At 42.4% G+C, this 25370-nt stretch overlaps 1 protein-coding gene across 3 annotated transcripts in view; it reads left to right on the top strand.

The window, feature by feature from the left end:
- Positions 1-473: 473 nt before the first annotated feature.
- The window catches only part of mkxa (mohawk homeobox a), a 59952-nt gene continuing 35055 nt past the window's right edge, over positions 474-25370 (top strand). For 2 of the 3 annotated variants that reach the window (XR_013889847.1, XM_080217353.1), the window contains exons 1-4: positions 474-586; positions 2246-2497; positions 5392-5551; positions 16020-16173. Coding sequence is in view for 2 of the 3 variants with exons in the window: in XM_080217353.1 (XP_080073479.1) it covers positions 2319-2497; positions 5392-5551; positions 16020-16173 (493 nt within the window). In the remaining variant the exon portion in view is untranslated. Of the gene's footprint in view, positions 587-1433; positions 1499-2245; positions 2498-5391; positions 5552-16019; positions 16174-25370 lie in introns of those variants that run through there. The other variant, XM_080217359.1, reaches the window with a different exon arrangement.

The following is a 25370-nucleotide window of genomic DNA, read 5'->3' as shown; positions in this document are numbered from 1 at the left end:
CATGATTCAAGGGTAAATTTAAGACAAAATATTAATTTAAGACAAAACTCTGTGATAAATTGACCGGGAAATGTGTTTTGGAAAATCCAATCCAGTCGATGTTATCCATGTCAATTCCTGGATTCTAGGGCATTTTCGAAAACATGGGTGAATATATTTTTAGTGCTGCATTTGACGGAGGAAAATGGAACGAAAATGCACCAGGTCACTTTATTTAGAACGGAAATGTTCTCGCTGGAAATGAAATAAGCGCGCTATATTTAGGAGTGGGCGAACAGGATCCTGTAAAACAGGCAGAGCCAGCCTCCCGCTGCACCTTCCCGGAACCTGTGTAACGCAGCCCGTCTATGTTCACAGACTAGGCAGAGCAGCTGGGAAACATGGTCAGTGCTGTTTATTCAGGTTCCGGGGTCCGGGCTGCCATCAGGGTAAATAGGAGAGAGGCGAGCGTGGTCCGTGCGGTTTCACTTCAGTCAGCCTGACAAGCGATGTGAAATGGGAATACAATTGCACACAGGAGCTGGATTACTACCTACTCTTATCGCTTTACCACACTGACCGGATCCTTCCTAAAACACCAAACCAGGTACACTCACTCCTTCTCTGCATGCTTTCCACTGGGGGTGTTTGTTGGTGGAACAAGATATTATCGTCTGTCAACAGGCAACAAGCATGTTCTCGGTCGGATGTGTTTATATTAGTGACAGGGAGGCTTCAAGAAATCTTTTTGAAACCTGTCACATTCCACAGGGGTGATCTGAACAGGGGAAGGGGGTTGTGGGTCTGAAAAGGGTTGGCGACTGGGTGGGCAAAATGTTCGCCGGGCGAGGGAGAAAGTGGTTTGTTACAAGTTGTTTGCTGATCGCATTTTGACTTGGAGCTGGCGGGGGCCGAGCAGCTGATGTGCGGGCTTGCTTGCGGTTTAAAATCTTATCAACATATCAACTGCCCATTTCTCCAGAAGGCACGGGGAAGGTAACAGCCCCTCCAAATGCGACTGACAGGCCATTTATATACTGTGATCTCAGTCTGGTGGTGGCGGTGGTGGGGGGGGGGGGGTCACTAACTGTCTACACTCCCCCCTCTAATTAAACATCATTTGACCAGAGAGACTGTTTTGGTTAAACCAATCTCAGGAGAGGCGCTGGGATGTAGCGGGATGAGTATGTAATGCGGAGCCGCAGGTAAGAGACAGGCTGCGAAGGAACAATTGGACTATTATCTGATCAGACGGCAGACACGTGTTGGGTCTTTTCTGTCTGTGTCTGAAAGTTATTCCCAGAGGGCGAGGCAGAGAGAGAGACACACATACAATGAATCGGAGAATGCTGTGCAAACTTCGATAGATGGAGTAAACATTCCCAGCCCACCATACCGAACTGCCCACGCACATTGTCAATGTGCGCACCGCAATGTTCCTCACTCAATAATATCTAACAGCCCGCTCTGAATGGGAGCCCTGTCTGGATCAGCACCCGCGCTGCCTCCAAACACACACGTAAGGAACATTAATCACCAAAAAGCCTTTTTTTTCCTATTAATGTGTCCACAAGGCATTGGCGGTCCTAAAAAGAAACGATCTTGTGCAGCTGTCCCGGGAATTTACCGTTTACTGGAAACCATTAAATATCTTTACTTGGCTTTGGCGAGGCAAGTTTTGACTGTTCCGCGGGTCCGCTGCAGTCAAGCGAGCAATCGAGGACAAGATGTGAACTGGACACGCGTTTGGTCTGTAATGCTGTAAAGTGGCCCATTAAACGTAACCATTTTTCTTGTTTCCACATGTTTATGTGATTTGTATCCCCCAGATCACAGGCCGCAGGAATTTATTCTGGCCGATACTGGGGGGAGAGGTTCCAACAAATTGTATTTCATTTCACAAATAGGATTATTTTATTCTCTATATCTTAACCTAGGAATCTCAGCGGGTGATCGAATAATGAAATGTGGTCAGTCCCTAAAAAAAAGTTTCATCTGCAGATTTCCTTTCGCTCTTTTTTAATCTCGCGGATATTTAAGGGTTGTAAACAACACGGTGTAGAAAAACAAACTCTCGTTAGCTGGGCAAGTGAATAACACCAGCATTCAGTCTGAATGGTCTGCATTTTGTCTATTTTGGCACACGGCCGGTTCCTTCTTCTGTGCATGGGGTTTCATTGCGCCTTCATTTACACGGCATCGAGGACCCTTTCAGTTTTTTTTGCTTTTGAAGTAACCCACGATTCTTTTTATCCTTTGCCTCCAGTAAACCAGGTTCGATCCCCGATTCACCGACACTTTTCACCCGCCGGTGAGGCTGACACGGGGAAGGTACAAAGATGAACGCCATCGTGTTTAATAAATTTACCAACCAGGTCATTTTCAAAGAAAAGGCGAGTGAGGTTGAGAGGAACAGCAGGACCTATATGGAAGTCATGGAGGAACAGCACCAGGAGCTGGTGATGCCCGACAGTCCGTCTGGGAGAAGCCAGAGAGGCCTACGACACAGGAGGTCTGGGTATGACCATGTTTTTAATCTCAGTTTTGTATTCGAGGTATGTATTTAACGAGTGTCTGTGGGGGGAAGAAGTGGGTTAGCGGAACCTAATCACACTTCATCCGTGCACTGCACCCTTGATGCACTGACATCGGGGAAGCCGGAATTGTGTTTTGCCGGTATAAACAATCCGCTTCTGCCCCTAAATACTGAGAACACGTCCCCAAAGCAGGACGGGATGTATGTCTCGTGCAGGGAAAGTGCAGCAGGCAGTGTGGAGTACAGTATCTGCAAAGTAATCCGCAGCACATGTACATGAGATTTAAAACAACACATTCCACGTTTCGCCAAGTTTGACAGTTATGTTTCTGGAGATGTAATCACGAGTTTCTGATTATATCATCACAGTTGTTCGGATTAGTAAACATGTACTGTCTACCCATCCCACTTTACCATTGGAAACACAACACCTTTCTGTTAATCTTTATTTTTATGCTTATATGTTTACTTTTTTAAAAAACTCAAGTGATTTGAACACGTTCAAATTACTCTTTCATACCGTTGTTAATAATGGGAGACCTATTATTGATTATGTTTTAAGCAATGCCTCATTGCACCAGGCACTCAAACAATTGCAACGCGATAGGAGAGTCTAAATAGCAATGACACTTAACTCCTCGAAATTCATAGCTGCAGCAACCTTCACAGGTAAAACTTCAAAACAGTTCAAGGATAATCAGACATCATGTGTACATACACATACATGATAGCAGGTATTATATGTACATGCATGTATCTGATACATGTACATACACATGCATGACATTTGATATATGCACATACACATGCATGATCTCAGATGTCATTTGTACATTTACATGCATGGTGTTCGATACATGTCCATACACATGCATGATATCAGATATACACACATATCATATGTATATTTAAATCAATGTTATATGGTAGTCATTTGTCACTAATTTATATGCATGTGTTTCAATTACCTCAAATTTTATTGGCACAAACAAATCAATATTTTAAAAGAAAAGTTTCAGTGGCAATTATTATGGATTTCAAGAAAATTGCCATATTTTTATTCTAAAGAGATTATCGCGTTCACTAAAAACACATTTTCCATGAGAAGAGAGATAAGAATTCCATCTCAAACACAAAACAATTGTAACCGTGAATATCGGGTAGCAAGGATGTCTGATGACAAGTGGTTTGGGTGTGACGGGAGAGGGGGTGGGGGAGGGAGGTGGAGGTGGTGTCATGAATGTGGATTGCGAAAGTTTAGCAATACCGCGACAGCCTGGCAGCATTGAAGGGAATGTGAGTCAGAAGTATCATCATCAGTGTGCCACAATACAAGTGTCTGTAATAAGTGCATGTCCCGCCTTCGGCTGCACAGCGACACCTACAGCATTCAGCTTGAATGGACAAAATTATCTTGGTGTGAGACTTCGTACTGAACGGACAAACGCAGCAGACACGATTCACATCATGTCCCTCGGCCAAGGACATACTGCACAGGCATCGCAAATCCACCTACTAATCACATGCAGGGCTTACATCCATGCAAACACAGCATATCCACATACTTACAATATTATAATATTATATCAGCATTAGTAAAGAGGTCATTGGTTATGGGGATAAAGAGGGAAGGTGGGGTTAGGGATTATCATTTCAGATCGGACATGACCGATCCTTGAATGGAGAAGCAGACTCGATGGACTGAATGGCCTACTTCTGCTCCTACCGCTTATGGTCTTATCTTTCAGTCAGCATCACTAACATAACACATATTAATCTCTCTACCTTCTAGCTATGACTGTAACACTGCATTCTGCACCCTCTCCTTTCCTTCTCCCCTATGTACTCTACGCGCTATACAAGGCATGTATGTTTTGTATGGCGTACAAGAAACAATACTTTTAACTGCATTCCAATACATGTGATAATAAATCAAATCAAAAATATCACATTACTATTTGTGGGCGCTTGCTGTTCTCTGTCGCATGTCCTATCACAGTAATTCCATTTCAAAACTACTTCATTAGCTGTAACACGCGAGTTGATGATAAGTGCTATATCAATGCCAGTGTCCTTTTATGTGAGTATTGGGTCAGAAACAAGCACTACTTAAGGGCGCGCAACTGGAGAAGCAGCAATTATGGATGTGAAACCTTCATTGAGACAGAGCCTTATCAGGTTGCTGAGAAACTTCAGCTGAAATGAAACTGAAAGATTTAAATACCAGTACGGACCAGTTGGGCTGAATGGTCTGGTTCTGTGCTGAAATTCGGTGCACCGATAACAGAAAAACCTTCCTGAGAATGCTTCTCCCCCATGCACAGAAACATTCCCGCGGGCCCTCAGATCCACGATTAACCTGAAATTGATTTCTATCCCACAACTAAATCACCAGAAATATGATAACATTTTTAAAAAAAGTCAAACCCGGGGACTCCGATTTAATTTGTACAGTTTTATTGTGGCAATTTATTACTGCTGTGGGTTGGATTTTGCTGTTAGTCCTGAGGTGCACCTACTGCGGGAAATAAGGTTTAATATTTTTAAAACTGCACACATTTTTGTTACCGTTCTTCCCTCAACAAAGTGAATTTTTAACACTAGTCGAAAGACAAACTATTATGTCCAGTAATTGACGCATCAATGTGACTAGCTTGCTAAGAGATTATGGTGCGCTGAGCGATTGCGGGAAAGTGCAGCCAAGGATACAATGCAACGCCCTATATACAATGTGTGCACGGCCACTCAGAGGCCATCGCGTGAACTGAAATTATTAGATTCTTTCAAGTAAATTACATTTTCAGAGGGATAGTTGCATCGACTGGTTTGAGCTGTTTTTTTTACTGATTGAAACCTGTACCTTGAACTGTTTGCAGCTCTCGACAGGGAGGAGGAAAAGTCAGACACAAACGCCAGGCTCTTCAGGATATGGCTCGTCCCCTGAAGCAATGGCTCTACAAACACCGGGACAATCCCTACCCAACTAAAACGGAGAAGATCCTTCTGGCACTCGGATCCCAAATGACCCTGGTACAAGTAAGGTCGCTTTTTTTTTTACCAGATACACTATACCAGTAGATTACTTTCTGGATGTCGATCCCTCTTCAGTACGTGTAACTCTCAGGGTTATCCGTGTGAGTGCCTTGCAATAAAAAAGTGTAAATCCGCTGCCCTGATAATAAACTGCAATGATATTCTGATTTTATCATTCGGTTTATTATATTGCCATTGCTTGTAAGTTAGTCCAGGTATATCAGTGGAAGGTGTGTTTTACCAGTGATATTGAAGGTAGAGAGAAACCTTATTGAAACTGAGAGGCAGGACGTGTGGGGGAATTGTGACAGTGGCGATCACAGAATAGTGAGTCGATTAAGCGCACACGATACTTAGAACATTTCCATAATTGGTGTGTAACCGCAAAGACTTTTGTATATTCTTATATTTGAAATGCAGGAATTAAACTATTTTATTTAAGGCCAGGCTGCTAAATGTTTCTGCATTTTTGAAATCGTGATTGAAATTGCAATGTGTAAGTTTTGTCTACTGAACTCCAGCAGACTGGATTTCGAAATGATCTAACCCACTGCAGGTTAAGCGGGAGGAAGTCTGTTTAATGGATTTAATTCCTCCCTCATAGAGGTTTGGAGTACAAATACATTTCAGGTTATGGTCTGTGACAATGACAATTTATGCGCCTGTCTGTTTTAAGGCAATCACAAAAGGTTAAATGATAAACTCATGTTAGCTATTTAAACTGGTGAAACTCAATACTTATCCAGGTGCACAGTCATCTAACTGATTTCATCTGGAACCCTCACACCGTTATACAGATTTATCCTGATCAATGTTATTCCAACATTCCTTATGTTGACAAGAAATGGACGGCACAGTGGCACACAGTGGTTAGCACTGCTGCCTCACAGCGCCAGGGACATGGGGTCAATTCTAGCCTCGGGTCATTGCTGTGTGGGGTTTGCACGCTCTCCCCGTGTCTGCGTGGGTTTCCTCCCACACTCCTAAAACGTACAGGTTAGGCTGATTGGCCATGATAAATTGACCCTTCAGAGGGAATAGCCGGCTAAATGCCTGGAGTTATGGGAATAGGCCCTGGTGCCTCCTTCTGTACCAAAGGGATTCTATGATTCTAAGAATTTCTTAAACGTCTTTGTAATGTGACAAGGTGTAGTTTAAGATGATATTGTGCCATACATACACACATTTCACACCCAATAATAGTAATGTTTAGCAAGTACGATTATTCGCAACTCTACATACAACATATTCAACTCCAAAAGGTTTAAGGTGAGGGGGATAAGTTTAGGGGAGATGTAGGGAAAGCTGTTCACACAGAGGGTGATGTGTGCCTGAAATACACTGCCAGTGGAGGTGATGGAGGCAGGCACATTAGCAACATTGAGAGGCAAACAGAGGAATAGAAACCCCGTATCAGTGCTGGCTTGGTGAGCCGAAGGGCCTGTTCCTGTGCTGTATTGTTCTTTAATAATAACAAAATACTGCGGATGCTGGAACCGCAGAAGAGAAAACGCTGGAAAATCTCAGCAGGTCTGGCAGCATCTGTAAGGAGAGAAACGAGTTGATGTTTCGAGTCCAGATGACCCTTTGTCAAAGCTTTTGTGTTGTTCTTTGTTCTCTTTATATTAAGTACCATTGTGCTAAAACAGGAGCAAGTGGTCCAGCGAGGGAAATGAAAAAATGAACATTCATAAAACTCAATAGCTTATAATGCTCCAAACTGGCAGTATTAATTTCCATATCCATTCATTTTCCCAGTTTTACTGCTGATATTAATATGCGTGATCTTATTGCTATGTTGACAGAAAAAAACTACTCCTTTAACACAATAACAAATTAAGTATCTCTGGACCAGTTTACCAGATGTATTTTCACAGGTCCTTCTGAAACTATCGCACTGTCAATCATGATTTAGGACACCGCAGTTAAGACTATACCGGAAAAATATATATTTTTAAAAACGTACTGTTAACCATTTCTTTGTTCCCGTTGCAATTCACCTGTTACATCAAAGAAAAGACTGAGCGAATCATTCATCGGTTAGACAGAAATACATTCAGATTGAGTTTGTAATATGTGTGAAGGATTTATTTACAGAACACCACCATTCCACACAAAGACTTTACATCCCAGTTTGAGTCTGAAAACGAGTTCTCTATTTCCAAACAATTTGTATGTTGTAATTCTCGGTCAAGGCGACTTACAACTGTTAACATCTAGGCAGTTCTTGGACGTTACATGGATTAAATTCTGCGATGTTGTTTTTATAAATATTTACTGCTTCTGTTAAATCAATTTGGGGGCTTCAGGCTAGAATCTTGAGAAAGGACATTTTGCAGTGCCATCTACTGACGGCTTCCCAACCATTCTGAGGATGCTCAGATTTCATTTGCACCCCAGTTTAAACACGCGTCTTCCTCACACCAATTTTAGGGAATGGGGTGATGAATTGGATCAGTGCCATCCCGGCTGTTTTTGTTTTCTAGTCTTTCCTTGTACGCAATAATCATCTCAATGAGATGGTGGCCCCTCTGCAATAATTCCGTCTTTTTCAAAGTGATGGCAGCATCAGCTGTGACCGAGCAGAGGTCAGGCAACTTCAGTAACAGTTTGACACTGGATCGAAAAGTGACAAGAACAGAAAGAATGCTGGGGGGAAAAAAATCAGCAACTTCGGTTCCTGTTCCGGATTCCAGTATCCGCAGCATTTTGCTCATTTTACAAGACATATCCATGGAAGAAACTCGTCATTTCGTGTTATATATGAATTAGGCAGAAGTGTTGCGATGTTGCAATTGACACCTTGGCTTCTGGCGCACGAGCCGACTGAAATGCTACCGTGTAGTTTCTGCCCACTGTTGTCCATCCGGTGGGCCCGGTACAGAGAGATTTCAATCCAGAGTCTGACATCTGGCAGCTCCCAAAGAACCTGCCTGCCCGTCCGCCCGGGGAGTGTTCGCGTCCGACCACCGCCTGCTTACTAGGCTGGGAAATAAAGACTAAGTCACATTTTAATGTAGTCCAGTCACCTAAAAATGCTGACTGCAAACCAGAATCGACAGATTTGTCATTTTGACGGATGTAAAGAAGAACGATGTCCGTTGTTCTCTTTTTTGATATTCTGTTTACGCAGGTGCTTAGGGGCATTTCTCAATAATATTTATGTGAAAGTGATGTTCCTGTATAAGCTGGCAATCAAAACAGGCATAGAAAAACATAGTACCTGCCACCCGTCACCCCATTCCTAGATCAATAATTACACTCAGCAATTAAATAGTTACTCAATAACGTTGTAAATGTCACTGTGGATATATTTGCTAATATATCACTTAATGATCGTCAATGTCAATTGCTTTGAACACTCCGGTTTCCTTGAGTTCAGGTCACCGAATTGTAGCCAATTTTATTGACCTTAAAATACTGTTGCACTGAAAAGGGTTGAAAATTAGAATCATACCCAGCAATGCTCAGACGAATAGGTAATTTTATCTGCGCCTGTTACATGCCACTTTCCCTTCTACACATACCTAAAGCTAATTCACATTCACCGAATCTGGTAGCATACTGGCTGGCTCTTTTGATACACTTAAAATCAGAAATAAATTCATTACAGAGAAAATCAGGCAGCTTACATTTTTAATGACAACAAAAGATAATTTTAAACATGGTAGATTTGACAATTGCTGAGGATATTGATATAATTTGATATATTAATGTGGTTAGTGCAGCCTTCAAATAGCAGTTACTAATCTGACACCAGTACCAGCTTCAGAGTGCCAGAATCATTAGTGAATTGCTTTATGCTCAGGCTAATTGTGCCTTCACCTATGCAGGTCTAATATGTGCAGCTGTCCTCTTCTGGACTGGCTTTGATTGCTGGATCTTTGGAGACATTATTTTTTAAAAAAGCTTCATAGTGCTGTCTTTCCACCAGCTGCAGTTTATGCTGCAACCAATGTGAAACCTAGGCAATGTGAGCCTATCCTCTCAATAAATACTGCTAAATAACTACAGCTACTTCAATAAGGCTGAGCAGTCCAATGAGACAGTAACAAGTGTTCAGATGTAACTGATACAGAAGTCAGTTTCCAGTGCTCTCAGAATTTCCCAAAAGTGATGTTTCTTTTTGAGTTCATTATCTTTGTCTTCCATATTTCCCCACTGTAGGTCTTTTGACAGCTGACAATTTGAACCAAATCCATTGGGCTCTACATTTCTTACATTAAATTTCTCTGTCTCACCGTTCTCAGATATTACTTTCATCCTTTTTTACTTGCAATAATTGTGAAGATCCAGATTGGATAGTATATTACAAATTCCATTGTGCTGTATTTTATTTCCTTTCCTCATGTTAAAAACCTGTTCATGAATGCCACGCACAATGCCTTGCTTTAATATTTTTGTCAGTTGTTTATACTAAACTATATATTTTGTTTTGGCTCCAAAATATGCAGAGAAAACAAATTAGTCATATAGATTCTAAAATAAATTCTGCAACTAAGTAATAATCATTGTTATAACATAGAACAGTACAGCACAGTATAGGCCCCTCAGCCCTCAATGTTGTGCTGAGCTATGTCTAAACCCAAGATCAAACTTTCCCACTCCCTATTATTCTGGTGTGCTCCATGTGCCTATCCAATAACCGCTTGAAAGTTCCTAAAGTGTCCGACTCCACTATCACAGCAGGCAGTGCATTCCACACCCCAACCACTCTGAGTGAAGAATCTACCTTGGACATCCCTCCTATATCTCCCACCATGAACTTTATAGTTATGCCCCCTAGTAACAGTTACATCCACTCAAGGAAATAGACTCTGCTCGTCCACTCTATCAATCCCCCTCGTCATCTTATAAACGTCTATTAAGTCACCTCTCATCCTCCTCTGCTCTAAAGAGAAAAGCCCCAGCTCCCTCAACTTTTCCTCATAAGACCTACCCTCAAAACCAGGAAGCATTCTGGTAAATCTCCTCTGCACTCTCTCCAATGCTTCCACATCCTTCACATAATGAGGCGACCAGAACTGAACATAATATTCAAAATGTGGTCTCATCAATGTCTGGTATAGTTGCAGCATTACCCCTCAGCTCTTAAACTCAAACCCCCTGTTAATAAGACCATAAGAAATAAGAACACAAGTAGGCCATCTAGCCCCTCGAACCTGCTCCGCCATTCAATAAGATCATGGCTGATCTGATAGTGGCTCAATTCCACTTATCCACCTATCTCCCATAACCCTTAATTCCCTTATTGGTTAAAAATCTATCTATCTGTGACTTAAATACATTTAACGAGGTAACCTCTACTGCTTCAATGGGCAGAGAATTCCAAAGATTCACTACCCTCTGGGAGAAGAAGTTCCTCCTCAACTCTGTTCTAAATTGACTCCCCCTGTATTTTGAGGCTGTGCCCCTTAGTGGAAATAACCTCGCTGCTTCTATCCTGTCAAGCCCCTTCATTATCTTATATGTCTCTATAAGATCTCCCCTCAACCTTCCATACTCCAATGAGTACAGGTCCAGTCTACTCAATCTCTCCTCATAAGCTAACCCCCTCATCTCCGGAATCAACCTGGTGAACCTTTTCTGAAGCCCCTCCAAAGCTAATATATCCTTTCTTAAATAAGGGGACCAATATTGTACACAGTACTCTAGGTGCAGCTTCACCAGTACCTTGTACAATTGCAGCAAGACCTCCCTGCTTTTACAATCCATCCCCCTCGCGATAAAGGCCAACATTTCATTCGCCTTCTTGATCGCCTGTTGCACCTGCAAACTGAGTTTTTGTGATTCATGCACAAGGACCCCCAGGTCCCTCTGCACCGTAGCATGTTGTGATTTTTCACCGTTTAAATAATAGTCCATTTTACTATTATTCCTTTCAAAGTGGATAACCTCACACTTGCCAACGCTATACTCCATCTGCCAGATCCTTGCCCACTCACTTAGCCTATCCAAATCTCTCTGCAGACTTTCTGTGTCCTCCACGCAATTTGCTTTCCTACTCATCTTTGTGTCATCCTCAAACTTTGTTACCCTACACTCAATCCCCTCCTCCAGATCGTCTATGTATATGGTAAACAGTTGAGGCCCCAGCACTGATCCCTGCGGCACGCCATTAGTCACTGACCCCTGCGGCATGCCACTAGTCACTGATCCCTGTGGCACACCACTAGTCACTGACTAATAAATGCTAACACAATATAAGCCTTCTTCACAGCTCTATCCACTTGAGTGGCAACTTTCCGAGATCTGTGGATATGAACCCCAAGATCTCTCTGCTCTGCCACATTCCTCAGAACCCTACTGTTGACCCTATAATCTGCAATCAAGTTTGTCCTACCAAAATGAGTCACCACACACTTATCAGGGTTAAACTCCATCTGCCACTTTTCGGCCCAGCTCTGCATCCTATCAATGTCTCTTTGCAGCCTACAAGAGCCCTCCACCTCATCCACTACTCCACCAATCTTGGTGTCATCAGCAAATTTACTAACCCATCCTTCACCCCCTCTTCTGAGCCATTGATAAAAATCACAACTAGCAGCGGACCCAGCACTGATCCCTGTGGTACACCACTGGTAACTGGCCTCCAGTCTGAAAAATTTCCTTCCACCGCCACCCTGTGTCTTTTATGAGACAGCCAGTTACTTATCCAATCGGCCAAACTTCCTTCTATCCCACACCTCCTTATCTGCTTCATGAGCCTACCAAGGGGAACCTTGTCAAACGCCTTACTAAAATCCATGTATATGACATCAACTGCTCTACCTTCACACTTAGTTACCTCCTCAAAGAATTCAATCAAATTTGTGAGGCAGGACCTACCCCGTGTATTTATTTAATAACAAATAAATTATTAAGTGAGTAATATTTTTCATTTGTTCATTGGATGTGGGCATCACTAGCAAGGCAGTATTTATTGCAAACCCTAATTGTCTAAAGAGTGTGGTGGTGAGCTTCCTTCTTGGACCACAGGTACACCTGCTTTGAAGGGGATTGCAGGATTTTGACCCAGTCACAGTGAAGGAACAGTGATAGTTCCAAGCCAGAATGGCATATGACTTGAAAGGGACTTGTAAGTGGTGATATTCCCATGTGCCTGTTGTTGAAGGTGCCTTAGTGAGTTGCCGCAGTGCATCTTGTTTATGGTAACTGCAGCCACTATGCATTGGTGGTGGAGAGAACAAATGTTTAAGATGGTCTATGGGGTGCCCATGAAGCCAGCTGCTTTCTTTTGGATGTATTGAATTTCTTGAATATTGTGGGAGCTGTATTCACTCAGGCAAGTGGAAAGTTTTCCATTAACGCCTGACTTGTGCCTAGTATTCACTAGGTAGGTGGGCTCTAAGGAGTCAGAAGGTGAATTACTTTCCATACACTAAAATCTCTGACCTTCTCTTGTAGCTTCAGTATTTATATGGCTGAGTAAAGGTAATTGCCAAGACATTGATAATGAGGGATCCAGCAATGATAATGCCATTGAATGTCAAGCGGAGGTGGTTATATTGTCTCTTGTTGAACATGGTCATTTCTTGGCACTTGTTGGCACGAATGCTACTTGCCATTTATCAGCCCGATACTGAATGTTGTCCAGGTCTTGCTGCATGTGGGTACGGTATCTGAGGAATTGCGAATGGTGCTGAACATTATGCAAACAATGTTGCGCGAACATCTCAACTTCTGACTAATGTTAGAGGAAAGGTCATTGATGAAGCACCTATGGTGTTTGAGCCGAGGGCATTATCCTATGAAAGGCCTGCTGGGATATCTCGAGGCTTCCAACAAACATACACATTTTCCTTTTTGTTAGGTATGACTCCAACTAATGGAGAGTTTTCCTCAGTTTCATTTTTATCAGGGCTTCTTGATGCCACACTGAGTCAAATGCTGTCCTGAGCTGAATAATATTGTGGTGGTGGCAAACAGGATGACCTCCCCGAGAAACCACTTTGGTTTGGAGCCAGTATGCTTCACAGCCATAAAGTGCTGCAGGGCTGATTAATGAGGGCCAACTGGGACTTTGGCCTTTCATTGGAATGAAAGACCCACCCTCTGGAATTGCCAGCCAGCAGCTTCATCAATCCCAGCAATGCCAGAAAGGCAACTATGGCTGTTTTCAGGAATGTTGATGAGGATCCAATACTTTGGATCCTCAAAGCGGTTAAGTCTGAAGTCTTGCACCAATTTTGGGTGGGGTCAGGTTAGGGGCTTGGAAGGAAGGGGAGCAGATTCAACCTAAGGGGACTGCTTTGTGATCGGCAAAGGGCAGCTCCCAATGACTGAACCTTCTGAGCTGCCCACTACCACCCTCCTGCCCAAGCCAAACTTTTAATGGCAGGAAGCATACACCTTAACCTTGCTGGCGTTTTTGCTGGTGTGATCTTATGGACCAGCTGACAGTGTACCCAATCGTGAGGGGTGCGTTTAACCTTTTTGACAATAGCGGGACCATAAGATCCTGCCGCAAGTGAGCAATGTACCATCTCCCACTGCTGTGAAACACAGCACAGAGTGGGGGAAGGCTGGGGCAATCCGGCCCACATGATCAGGGTCAATAGGCTAGATAACAAGCCTAATTGACCCTCAACTGTTCATTTAAATATGGTGGGCGGGGTGTTGATTTGGGCGCGCACCCTTGTATCATTGGGGTGAGATGGAGGTGGGAAGCTAGTGATTCCTGATTTTACGTGCCCCTCCCTGCTAGAAACACGCCTGCCAGGGGCACATAAAATTCAACCTCAGATGTCAAGGCCAATTATTCTCTCACATCATCATTGCAATTTAGATGATTTGTGATGTTTGGACCAAAGCTGGAATGAGGTTTGGAGCCAAGTGGCCCTGAAGGAACTCAAAATGGGCATGTTGTTTCTGAGTAATTGTCACTTGACAGTGCTGTAAATGACACCATCCATCATTTAGCTGATGATTGAGGGAGACTAAAGGGCTGGTAACTGGCCAGACTGAACATTGATTGTTTTCCAGGCTGTTAGGTGGATAGAACAGGTCAGGTTAAAACCTAAACCTAAATTAACCCAACTATTATTGTCCGTAATTTTCTGTTTTTCCCTTTTGCCATATTGCTGTTCCCTATTTACAAGGGACAGACAAATTCTTTTGATCGTTGTTTAATTGCAGCAAATTTGATATTCTGCTTTTTATAAAATCAATCATTCATTTTATCATCATCCAACAATGATTCAATCAAAATTCAATTTCTCATAATTTTTAAAGTATCTTTGCAGTGCTCGATAACATCTGCAAGCAGGTCCCAGATTTGCTTGGCTTTTTTTTAAAGCTCAGTACTTCTTCCAATTGGCAAGACTGTGCTTGCTGCTGGTTAGCTGAACTCTTCAGCTTCCCCCAGTGACCACAATCAGCATGAAGCCTTCCCTGCCACGTTCCATTGTACTATCTGTGCAGAGCTCAAAGCAAGTTCTGCTTCAAGTGAGCAGCCAAGTAATGCGCCTCAGTGCATCAACATATGGTGGCCCAGCTGCCATGAAAGCTTATCTATTTAACTCCACTGACTCATTTTAACCCTTTCATTCTGTGAATGGATAGGGCAACTGAATAGCATTATGCCAAATGTATCCAAAATCTCCAAACTCACATGCGAAAGGCCATAATAAAAATGAGACATTTTCTGAAGCTGTATTCTTATTTATTTCATAGAATCCCAACAGTGCGGAGTCTGCACATTCTCCCCTTGTCTGCATGGGTTTCCTCTGGTGCTCTGATTTCCTCTCACACTCCAAAGATATGCTAGTTCGGTTGATTGGCCATGCTAAATTGACCTTAGTTTTGGGGGGGATTAGCAAGGTAAATATGTGGGATTATGGGGATAGGGTGGGATTGTTGTCAGTGCAGGCTTGATGGGCCACTTGACCTCCTTCTGCATTGTAGGGATTCTATGATTCCATGATTCAGTGCAGAGGAAGGCCATTCAGGCCATCGAGCCTGCACTGACAACAATCCCATTCCTCGGACGCATGAAAGCTTCAACACAATTGTCGACATATTGTTTTGCTTACCTTGATTAACTTCAATGATTAAAAATGGAAACCTCATGTTTTTGACTAGTTGTCGCTGGAGTTGTAACAATTGTTTTAGATATTTCTAAAAAAGTGAGTCAAAGTTTAGAATCTCATCCTAGAAAACCAAATAAATATTCACTGGAATTTGAGTCTGGTGCCATTATAAAAACATCTGTGGGAACATCATGAGTTAGTGACATGTTATTTTTGTCTAACACATGTTGCATAAAGGTTTGTCATGAAGAAATTATTTATGTTTATGAATTGGCATATGATGCTCATATAAAATGTAATAATGTGTGTTTATGTCTATAATCAACAACATGCAAGTCAATCAGTGCTCCTGCATGACTTTTTTAACCAAAATTTTTGGAACTCATACTTTGTTATCAAATAACCATTCTTTTAAACAAACTCTCATGTTTTTCAAATAGGTTTCCAACTGGTTTGCAAATGCGAGGCGCCGTCTAAAAAATACTGTTAGACAACCAGATTTAAGCTGGGCATTGAGAATAAAGTTGTACAACAAGTACGTCCAGGGCAACGCAGAACGACTCAGCATTAGCAGTGATGACACATGTTCAGAAGGTACGGCAAATGAAGAAAAAGTCAGTCGCACTCAATGTTTTTAGTATAGAACATATTTTATTGTTAATTGGCATTGCCTTATTACAGAATGTTCTGGTATTTGTGATTATAGGAATCAAATTCAGTCCAACAAAGGTTATGCTCTCTCAAGAAAAAGTAAAACACTATGTTAAGCAAACACACCACATTTCCAACATAACTTGATTTACAACTGAGCATATTTGAACCTTTAAGGGAGTAGATTTGGCGGCTGGTTTGTAGGTTCCTTCATGTCTGAAGAATATAACTGAACATTACCAATTTTTAAAAAGGCATTTTATTTGAAGCAAGAATAATACATCCCACAAATGTAAATATTTCTGCACATTTTCATATGCTAAAGTTGTGAAAAGATATTAAGAAAATATCCTGGGGTTACAAATGCTAAATAAAGCAAATTATAAGGCATTGAATAAAGCAAAATCTAAGTTTCCTACTTTCTTCTCTCCATTAAATTTAACCAAACAGCTGATGTGAGAGAGCTGGTGAACAAGAATGACGAAATGTGTTCACAAATCTTTCCTCAGGATTATCCACCACTCAGAGTTTTGGTCCAAAGCAAAGCAAAACTTTCTAAAGGGCAAGTAAAAAAACCCTGAAGTTTTGCATGTGGGCGGAAAGTAATTTGAAAATTGAGTTCATTGTGCACAGTCACGTCTGTGAATTAGTTGTTTAAAGGAACAGCAACATTTCAAAGTTTCAGCAGAGTACTGCTGGAAATAATGAGTGACAGATTTGTGGGGTCTGTGTTTCTCATTTGTGCTATTAATCTAATGATTCCCTCTGGGAGCCCAAATTCTGCTCAAAGCCTCAATCGAACTCCTGCTAACAGCACATGCCAACGTCTACTGCTCCGACTTGTCTCAACTATCATTACAACTGATTAAATAATTAAGTATGGGCTGAATTCTATGGGTTGTCTGTGGATAGAAAAACAGGCAGTGGACCATCAGCAATGTACTGCCATGGTCCACTCGCCCCCCACTTCCTCCATGATTTTACAGGCAGCCGGACAGGCTCGTGGTCCAATTGAGGCCCTTAAGTGGCCAATTAACCCCAAATTAAGTGCTTCGTCCTGCTGCTGCTCCAATACAATAGGCTGCGCCCAATGTGTACACTAGTAGATTTAACACTGGAGACTGCTGGCCAATGAAAAGGTAGGGGAAAGCTGATACTTCTTTCCTAGTGTCAATCTAAGAACCCTCTCTCAAAGTTTTGCCACACAACATCTATCTTTCCTGTCTAAGAATGTTCCCTGCCCCATCCCTCAGTGGGTCCTGCAAGATCTGGGTATGTATCGGAACATCTGGGCCCAGTACTGAACACCACCGCCCTGGTCTGCCTGCAGCACCGACAGTGTTACTGCTCCTGCTGGTGAGCAGAGTTCAGACCTCCAGTTGGCTGGCAGTGCTATGAGGTGTTACTTCTTCCTGAAGAGGGATGAAGATCCTCCCACCCCGCCATACTAATGAAAGGATCATTGCTTTTAAAATGATATCAAAGTGAGCTGGCTGAGAGGAGGTGAGCTTGCCCTTGAAACTTATACCAAGATGTGGAGAGGCCTTCCTCAGTGTAATATCCAGTGCGATGTGTTTACCCTCACATGCACAACTCTTATTGTTATGACCATAGTTAAACATGTATGGCCATTTTCTGTTTGTTGCATCATCAAATTGCAATCATGTTAAAAAAACCTGACAACATTAAATATGTTCTTCCTCTTCCCACAAATACAGTTGAGTTGCTTCCCTTACCTTGGTCATCCTTTCAAAGGCATAGAATATTTTATTAATTCCTACCAAAGCTATACTCATGAAGACTGAGCCCCAAGCAGTAGTGTGCTGCAGCACCTTCTCGGTACTGTTGAAATATTGGACAGGTTTATATACAAGCTTTTTTCAAAGGCAGAAAAATGAAATGGATAGAACAACTTTGCATTGAAAAGGGAGGTTGCTATGTGAATTACACAGATAGTTCTATACTGATGCACTTCAGATTTACCAGGGGTTAGGCCAGGAGGGTTCAGGTTGGACTGGCAGCCCAAGTTAGGTCAGGCTAGATTGGGCTTCCATCAGCTGCCTCACAGTACCAGGGACCCAGGTTCAATTCCGGCCTTGAGTCACAGTCTGTGTGGAGTTTGCATGTTCTCCCCATGTCTGCGTGGATTTCTTCTGGTTTCCTCCCACAGTCCAAAGACACGCGGGTTGGGTGGATTAGCTGTGCTAAATTGACCCTGGTGTCAGGGGGCTTACCAGGGTAAATGTGTGGGGTTACAGGAATAGATCCTGGGTGAGATTGTGGTTGGTACAGACTCAATGGGCCGAATGGCCTCCTGTGATTCTAAAGAAGTTATATAGTATGGGGTCCATTGGCTCAAGGATCTCATTTGCAGTCAATGTTTAGTTTATGATGTCCTCTGAAGAACAGGCTATACTTTCACACATTATTAGCTGGCTTTCATAATGTTAAAGGTAACAGTATATTTGTGGAGATCTTGTGGTGCAGTGGGTAGTGTCCCTGTCTCTGAGCCAGAAGGTCTTCATCTGAGTCCCACTCCAGGACTTAACAGAGATATGTTCATAAAATGACCAGACAAGTCAACCTACAAATTGTTCCAATGTGCCTATTAAGAGGGCATTAAGAGTGGAAGGGACTCCTGGTAAGCCATGCTCTGGTTCCCAGCTCTGGAAAGGGGAAGTCTAATGGCAGGAATTCACCCGTAAAATAGCCTGCCAAATTCAGACACTGATGGTTAACACCCAGCTGAGCAACCAGCATTGTAGTGACCCCATGTAACATGGAAAAAGCTGAAAAAGAAGAAAGACGACAATATATGTGCCAACAGGATTGCAGCGTGCAGATGAGACAAAGGATGAGACAAATTCTACACTGTCTTGAGCAATCTGCCTGAGTCCTAGCAGGCAACAACCAATCTTCTGTGAAGACTTCAATATCAGAGTCAAGAAAGATGTGAATCTCTGGAAGGGTAGGGTAGGCTAAAGAAAGAGTAGAGAAAACAAACTCCAGTGGAGTCCCACTCCTGACAAAATGTCTATAACATGAGCTTGTCATAACCAACACCTTGTTCTGCTAGCAAGATAAGTACAAGATCCCAGCACAGTGCTCACAGTCCAAACACTGGCATATGCTTAACTACATCATCATTCAGAAAAGGAGCACAGAGATGTCCATATCACCTGTGCCATGACAGGTACTGATGACTGCTGGACCAATCTCACTGCCTTATCCAGTCTACAATTTCCATCAGGCAAATAACAGAGGCAACAAAAGCAATGCTGCAAGGAAATTACCATCAATGGTCTCTGTGACCCCACCAAGGTGGCTGTTCTGAGTTAGTGTCTTACTATCAACCTCTCAGCCTCCAGCCACTCAGAGATACAGTGTGCTCATACAGCCTGATAGACCTAAAAGTCAAATACAAGCACCCTATTACTCAAGGGTAACCCTATTAAGAGCCAAGCATAGAGAGGATCTCAGCAAGGTCAGGGAAGCAGTCCGTGATCACTGAAGGGAACATTTTGTAGAACTCCTCAACTGAGATTCTATCTTCAATTCAAACATCCTCAACTCCATTCCTCAAAACCCATCCAGCTCAATCTCAGCGCTACAGCCCCACCCCTCCCACCCGAAGTGAAGTCAAAAAAGCCCTTTAATAGCTGAAAAATGACAAAACCCATGGAGTAAATGGCATCCCTGCTGATATTCTGAAACATGACGGAGATACAGTCCCATTAAGGCTGCACAACCTCAAATCCCTCACTTAGGAAGAGGAGTGCATACCGGGGGATCGTGGCTATATTCACAAAGAGATAAGTCCGGTTGTGGAAACTACAAAGGAATGTGCCTGCAATGTGCCACAGGGAAGATCGTTGCAAGAATCCTCCTCAACTGCCTCCTCCCCATGGCTGAGGAATTCCTTCCATAGTGCAGTTCCCGCTCATCGAAAGGCACCCCTGCACATCACGGTCAAGAAAAGTTCAAAGATCAGCACTAACCATTTTACATGGTCTTTTCCAACCTCACAATTACTTTTTGATTCAGTTAGCCGTGAAGGCGGAGTCTCCCCTTCAAACATGGCTCCCCTTGGAAATTTATCACCATCCTTTGGTTACTCCATAATGACATGCAAGGTGTGATCCTCATCAAGAAAACTACCACAGACCCCCTCTCAGTGAAAACTGGGATCAAACAGGCTGAGTCATTGCATTTACTCTCTTCTCCATTTTCCTCACTGCAATAACACCCGTGTCTCCAGTAAATTACCCACAACCATGGAGATAATCTACAGAACAAACTGAAAACTGTTCAGCTGATTCTGCCTTCAATCCAAGCCAAAATTCAGTCTGACCTCTCTCATAGAGTTTCAGTGTGCGGGTGGCACTTGTGTGTGCACTCACTCACAAACTGAATCCCAGGTCATTGTCAAAGCCTTCTCCTGAAACACATGAGAAAATGGGCCATTCACTTAACACCTGGAAAGTCCACTTCCAGCCAGTCCCATAGCACAAAACCTCTTCTCATTAGTTAAATCAGTGGTGAGATCTTGGAGAATGTGAGCCATTTTCCACACCTAGGGAGCCTCTTCTCAACAAAGGCATAAATAGACAATGAAATTCATAATCTCGGGTTTGAGATCCTGGGCCTCAAATATCTTTTGCCAATGTCTGAAATGGAATATTGGAGATGATAATGAATTCCATTGTGATCATGGCTTACCACGCAGCAGTGATTCCTGTGCTCCAATGACCACAAGAGTCATAGAAATCAGTTAACTCAATACAGACTAAGGATTGTATGTGAAACCTCCCTGCTCTGTGTAACTTAGTACCATATCATTGCAGATCTGGATAAACAGAAGCTCCTACACGTGTTGGACAAAGATATTCTCCTTGATAGATTGATGATTGTAATATAGTTATTACATGCAATGAAAGATAATTTGCCATTGGTTTTCAGAAATAAAACTCAATATTATAGAATGCTTCATTGTTAGTTTGTATTGATGGGATATAAAACTTAGCATGTGGATTGAACCCGCTTCTTAAACATAAAAGGAAATGCAGTATCTCTTACTTGCTACATTTTCTACCAGTCATGCCTCATTACTTGATGTAAAGTTAATAGCAATTAAAGTTAGTCTAAGCAGGAATATTTTGTTTAATATTTCCCTCGTAACCATAGAGTTCCGACTGTTGCAACTTTGCAGATGGTAATAGTTTTGATCATTCCATTGTCTCCATTTATAATTTTAACTATGGTGCCAATTAAAAATTTCATAGTAGGACAAAATGTATCTACCGAATGTCTTTTTAATTAAGTAACTGCCATCAAATGTTGTTGACTTTCTACTGGCAAGTCTACCTTACGTGTAATGATTAATTGGCTGTTTGATAGAAAGTAGAACGATAAGGACTCCAATTTGAAGAGCTGATTAGCTTCCTCCCTTCAAAATCAAAAATTCTTGCTGCTGGGCTGTGTACCCTTAGATTGGATGAGGTGGCCACTTCTATGCCAGAGATCATGCTCTCTAATAGCCTTGAGGTGTGGCCAGGACATTAGTCATTCCTCATTGATTGGAGCAGCAGAATACGAGTTGGCAGAAGCGCAGAACTGCTGCAGCTGCACTTCAATATTCTGTATCGACCCAACCAAACTGACAGAATAGCAACAGAGGAGCTTAACTCTCTATTGTAGAGCTGTCTTCTAGACAGCATCATTACTCACAACTGTCCTCACACAGAGAAAGACAAAGGCAGATCTGTTTGCTCAAAAAAGAATTTGCAGAGATGTGATGCACGTAAATCTTTTATTTCTTCCCTGCTGAATTGTCATAAATATTCTGAGTATTTTAATTCTTCAGCAAGCATAAACAATTGTACGAAATGCTTGCTATAATTATCGCCACACGCTAACAAAAATAGTTTTAATGGGGTTGAAAACAAAGAACGACTAGCAAGATCAGATGTCAAGTAGTGTGTAGAGCTTTCCATTGACATTCAGTGCAGGCTTTTTCTTTAGATGTTGACGTGTAGCCACAGCAATTCCTGTGTTCTTTCAACTCACATGATTTTTTTTAAAAGACTACCAACCTGGCAATAACTACAAATCTTCTGGAAAATAAATTGAAAATGGAATAAGTTTGATAATTTGAACATTGCTTTGATCAGCTAAACTCTTGACTAATTTCAATATAAGAATTAAGAAGTTTTACCTAAGCTTTATAAATATAGTAGCATGAAGGCAATAATATGTTTTACTGATTCTTTTGCTGGAAGTTTTATTATTGTGGGAGGTAGGAGTAAGTAAAAAAAAACCTGTCTGGTGGCTTGAATTTAGCTACGATTGTGAACTGTGCACTTAAATTTTCCACAACTGGAAAAAGGCATTTCCATTGATAACGTTACTGCATTGTGCAAATAAAACATCTTTCAGCTGAAGCTAAAAAAACACACTTAATACATGTCAAGCTTCACATGTTTCTATTGTATTTATCTTGGCTGAAAATTACGTAATAACATTACGTGATGAGAAGGACCTATCAAATGTGGAGACAGGTGTGTTAATCCTGAAATCTAAATCATATCCATATCAGGATTGAACCCAAGGATCAAATTACAAATCTGAAGTTTTACACAATGAATATTTCAATAAAACGTGTTATAGTTTAAAAATACAATAGTATCACAGATTCAATAAGATTAAATATGGAATTTATTAGGATAGGCTCATATAATACTTAAGTTAATCATACAAAATAGAATCTACCCCTTCTAAATTACTAGGCATCTTTTTGAATGATGTCAGCCTGCTACTATATTTATAAAGCTTAGGTAAAACTTCTTGATTCAAAAATGTTTAAGGCATTGAGCTGAATTTGAATAGTTCTGCACACTTCAGTAGACCCATGTACATAAATATACCCTTTACCTGAATAAAGCAAATGTGTCCAGGTATCAGATTGCTGGCTGTTCATTGTAGTTTAGATACTTCAATAAGGGGATCAAGGGTTGCATGACAAGATAGGAGAATGGGGATGAAAATCATATCAGCATGGAGCAGACTTGATGGGCCAAATGTCCTCCTTCTGCATTGTAGGTGTTCTGGAGGGCTTCTATGAAGTTAAAATTTTCACTGATTTCAGCGCCATTCACAACTCCTCAGTCCATGTCCATACACAGCAAGAAATGGCCAACATTCAGATTTCATAAGAACATAAGAAATAGGAGCAGGAGTAGGCCAACTAGCCCTTCGAGCCTGCCCCTCCATTCAATAAGATCATGGCTGATCTGTCGTGGCTCAGTTCCACATTCCCGCCCTCTCCCCATAACCCTTAATCCCCTCTCTTATCAAAAACTCATCAACCAGCGTCTTAAAAATATTTAGCGAGGTAGCCTCCACCATTTCAACGGGCAGAGAATTCCAGAGATTCACCACCCTTTGAGTGAAGAAGTTCCTCCTCAACTCCGTTCTAAACCGCCCCCCCTTTATCTTGAGGCTGTGACCCTAGTCCTATTACCCTTTCTGAGCGGGAAGAGTCTCTCCACCTCTATCCTATCCATCCCATTCATCATCTTATACGTCTCAATGAGATCTCCCTTTCTTCTAAACTCTACCGAGTACAAGCCTAATTTATTCAGCCTCTCCTCATAGCTCAACCCCCTCAACTCCGGCATCATCCTAGTAAACCTCCTCTGCACTCCCTCCAAGGCCAAAATATCCTTGCGTAAGTACGGCGCCCAAAACTGCACACAGTACTCCAGCTGCGGCCTCACCAATGCCCTATACAGCCGCAGCAAGACCTCCCTACTTTTATATTCAATCCCCCTCGCGATGAAGGCCAGCATCCCATTTGCCTTCCTGACCACCTGCTGCACCTGCAAGCTGGGTTTTTGCGACTCATGCACAAGGACCCCAAAGTCCCTCTGCACCGTCGCCTGCTGCAGTTTTTCTCCACGCAAGTAATAATCCTTCCTACCATTATTCCTACCAAAGTGGACCACCTCGCACTTGCCAACATTAAATTCCATTTGCCATTTCCTGGCCCATTCGCCCAACCTATCTAGATCCTTCTGCAGACTCTCCACACCCTCCGCACAATTTGCCTTTCCACCAATCTTGGTGTCATCAGCAAATTTCGACACCATACACTCGGTTCCCTCCTCCAGATCATCTATATAAATGGTAAATAGCTGAGGCCCCAGCACCGACCCCTGGGGCACTCCACTAGTCACCATCTGCCAATCCGAATAGCACCCATTGACCCCCACTCTCTGCCTCCTATTTGACAACCAGTCCTCTATCCACGCTAACACCCTACCCCCAACTCCATGCCCCCTGACCTTCTGCAATAACCTCTTGTGAGGTACCTTGTCAAATGCCTTCTGAAAATCAAGAAAGACCACATCCACCGGCTCTCCTCTATCCACCGCCCTAGACACATCCTCATAGAAATCCAGTAAATTTGTCAGACACGACTTCCCTTTAACGAAACCGTGCTGCGTCTGCTTTATCAAGCAGTTCCCCTCAAGATGCTTCGCTATTTCCTCCTTGATGACGGATTCTAACATTTTACCTACAACAGACGTTAAACTAACCGGCCTATAATTCCCTGCCTTTTGCCTGGCACCCTTCTTAAACAACGGCGTAACATTAGCCGTTTTCCAATCTTCCGGCACTTCCCCGGAATCCAGCGACATCTGGAAAATAACCACCAAGGCATCCACTATCACCTCCGCCATTTCTTTCAGAACCCTCGGATGCATTCCATCCGGTCCTGGCGACTTGTCCACAATCAGCCCCCTCCAGTCTGTCGAGCACCGCCTCTCTAGTAACAGTAATGTCATCGAGACCCTCCAGTCCTACCACCTTTCCATCTCTAACATCCGGCAAATTATTCACGTCCTCCTCCGTGAAGACAGAAACAAAAAAGTTGTTCAAGACCTCAGCCATATCCCCATCCCCTACCACTAAGTCCCCCTTCTCATCCTCTAAGGGACCAACGTTCACCCTAGCCAGCCTCTTCCTTTTTATATACTTATAAAAACTCTTGCTATCCTTTTTTATATTAAGCGCAAGCCCAGCTTCATAGTTTCTCCTACCCTTCTTTATCAACTTCTTTGTCAATCTTTGTTGACATT

Source organism: Carcharhinus amblyrhynchos, chromosome 2 (assembly GCF_965287045.1).
Source record: "Carcharhinus amblyrhynchos chromosome 2, sCarAmb.v2.hapA, whole genome shotgun sequence".
In the NCBI taxonomy this organism is placed as follows: domain Eukaryota; kingdom Metazoa; phylum Chordata; class Chondrichthyes; order Carcharhiniformes; family Carcharhinidae; genus Carcharhinus; species Carcharhinus amblyrhynchos.
This window is presented reverse-complemented; position numbering and strand designations above follow the sequence as displayed.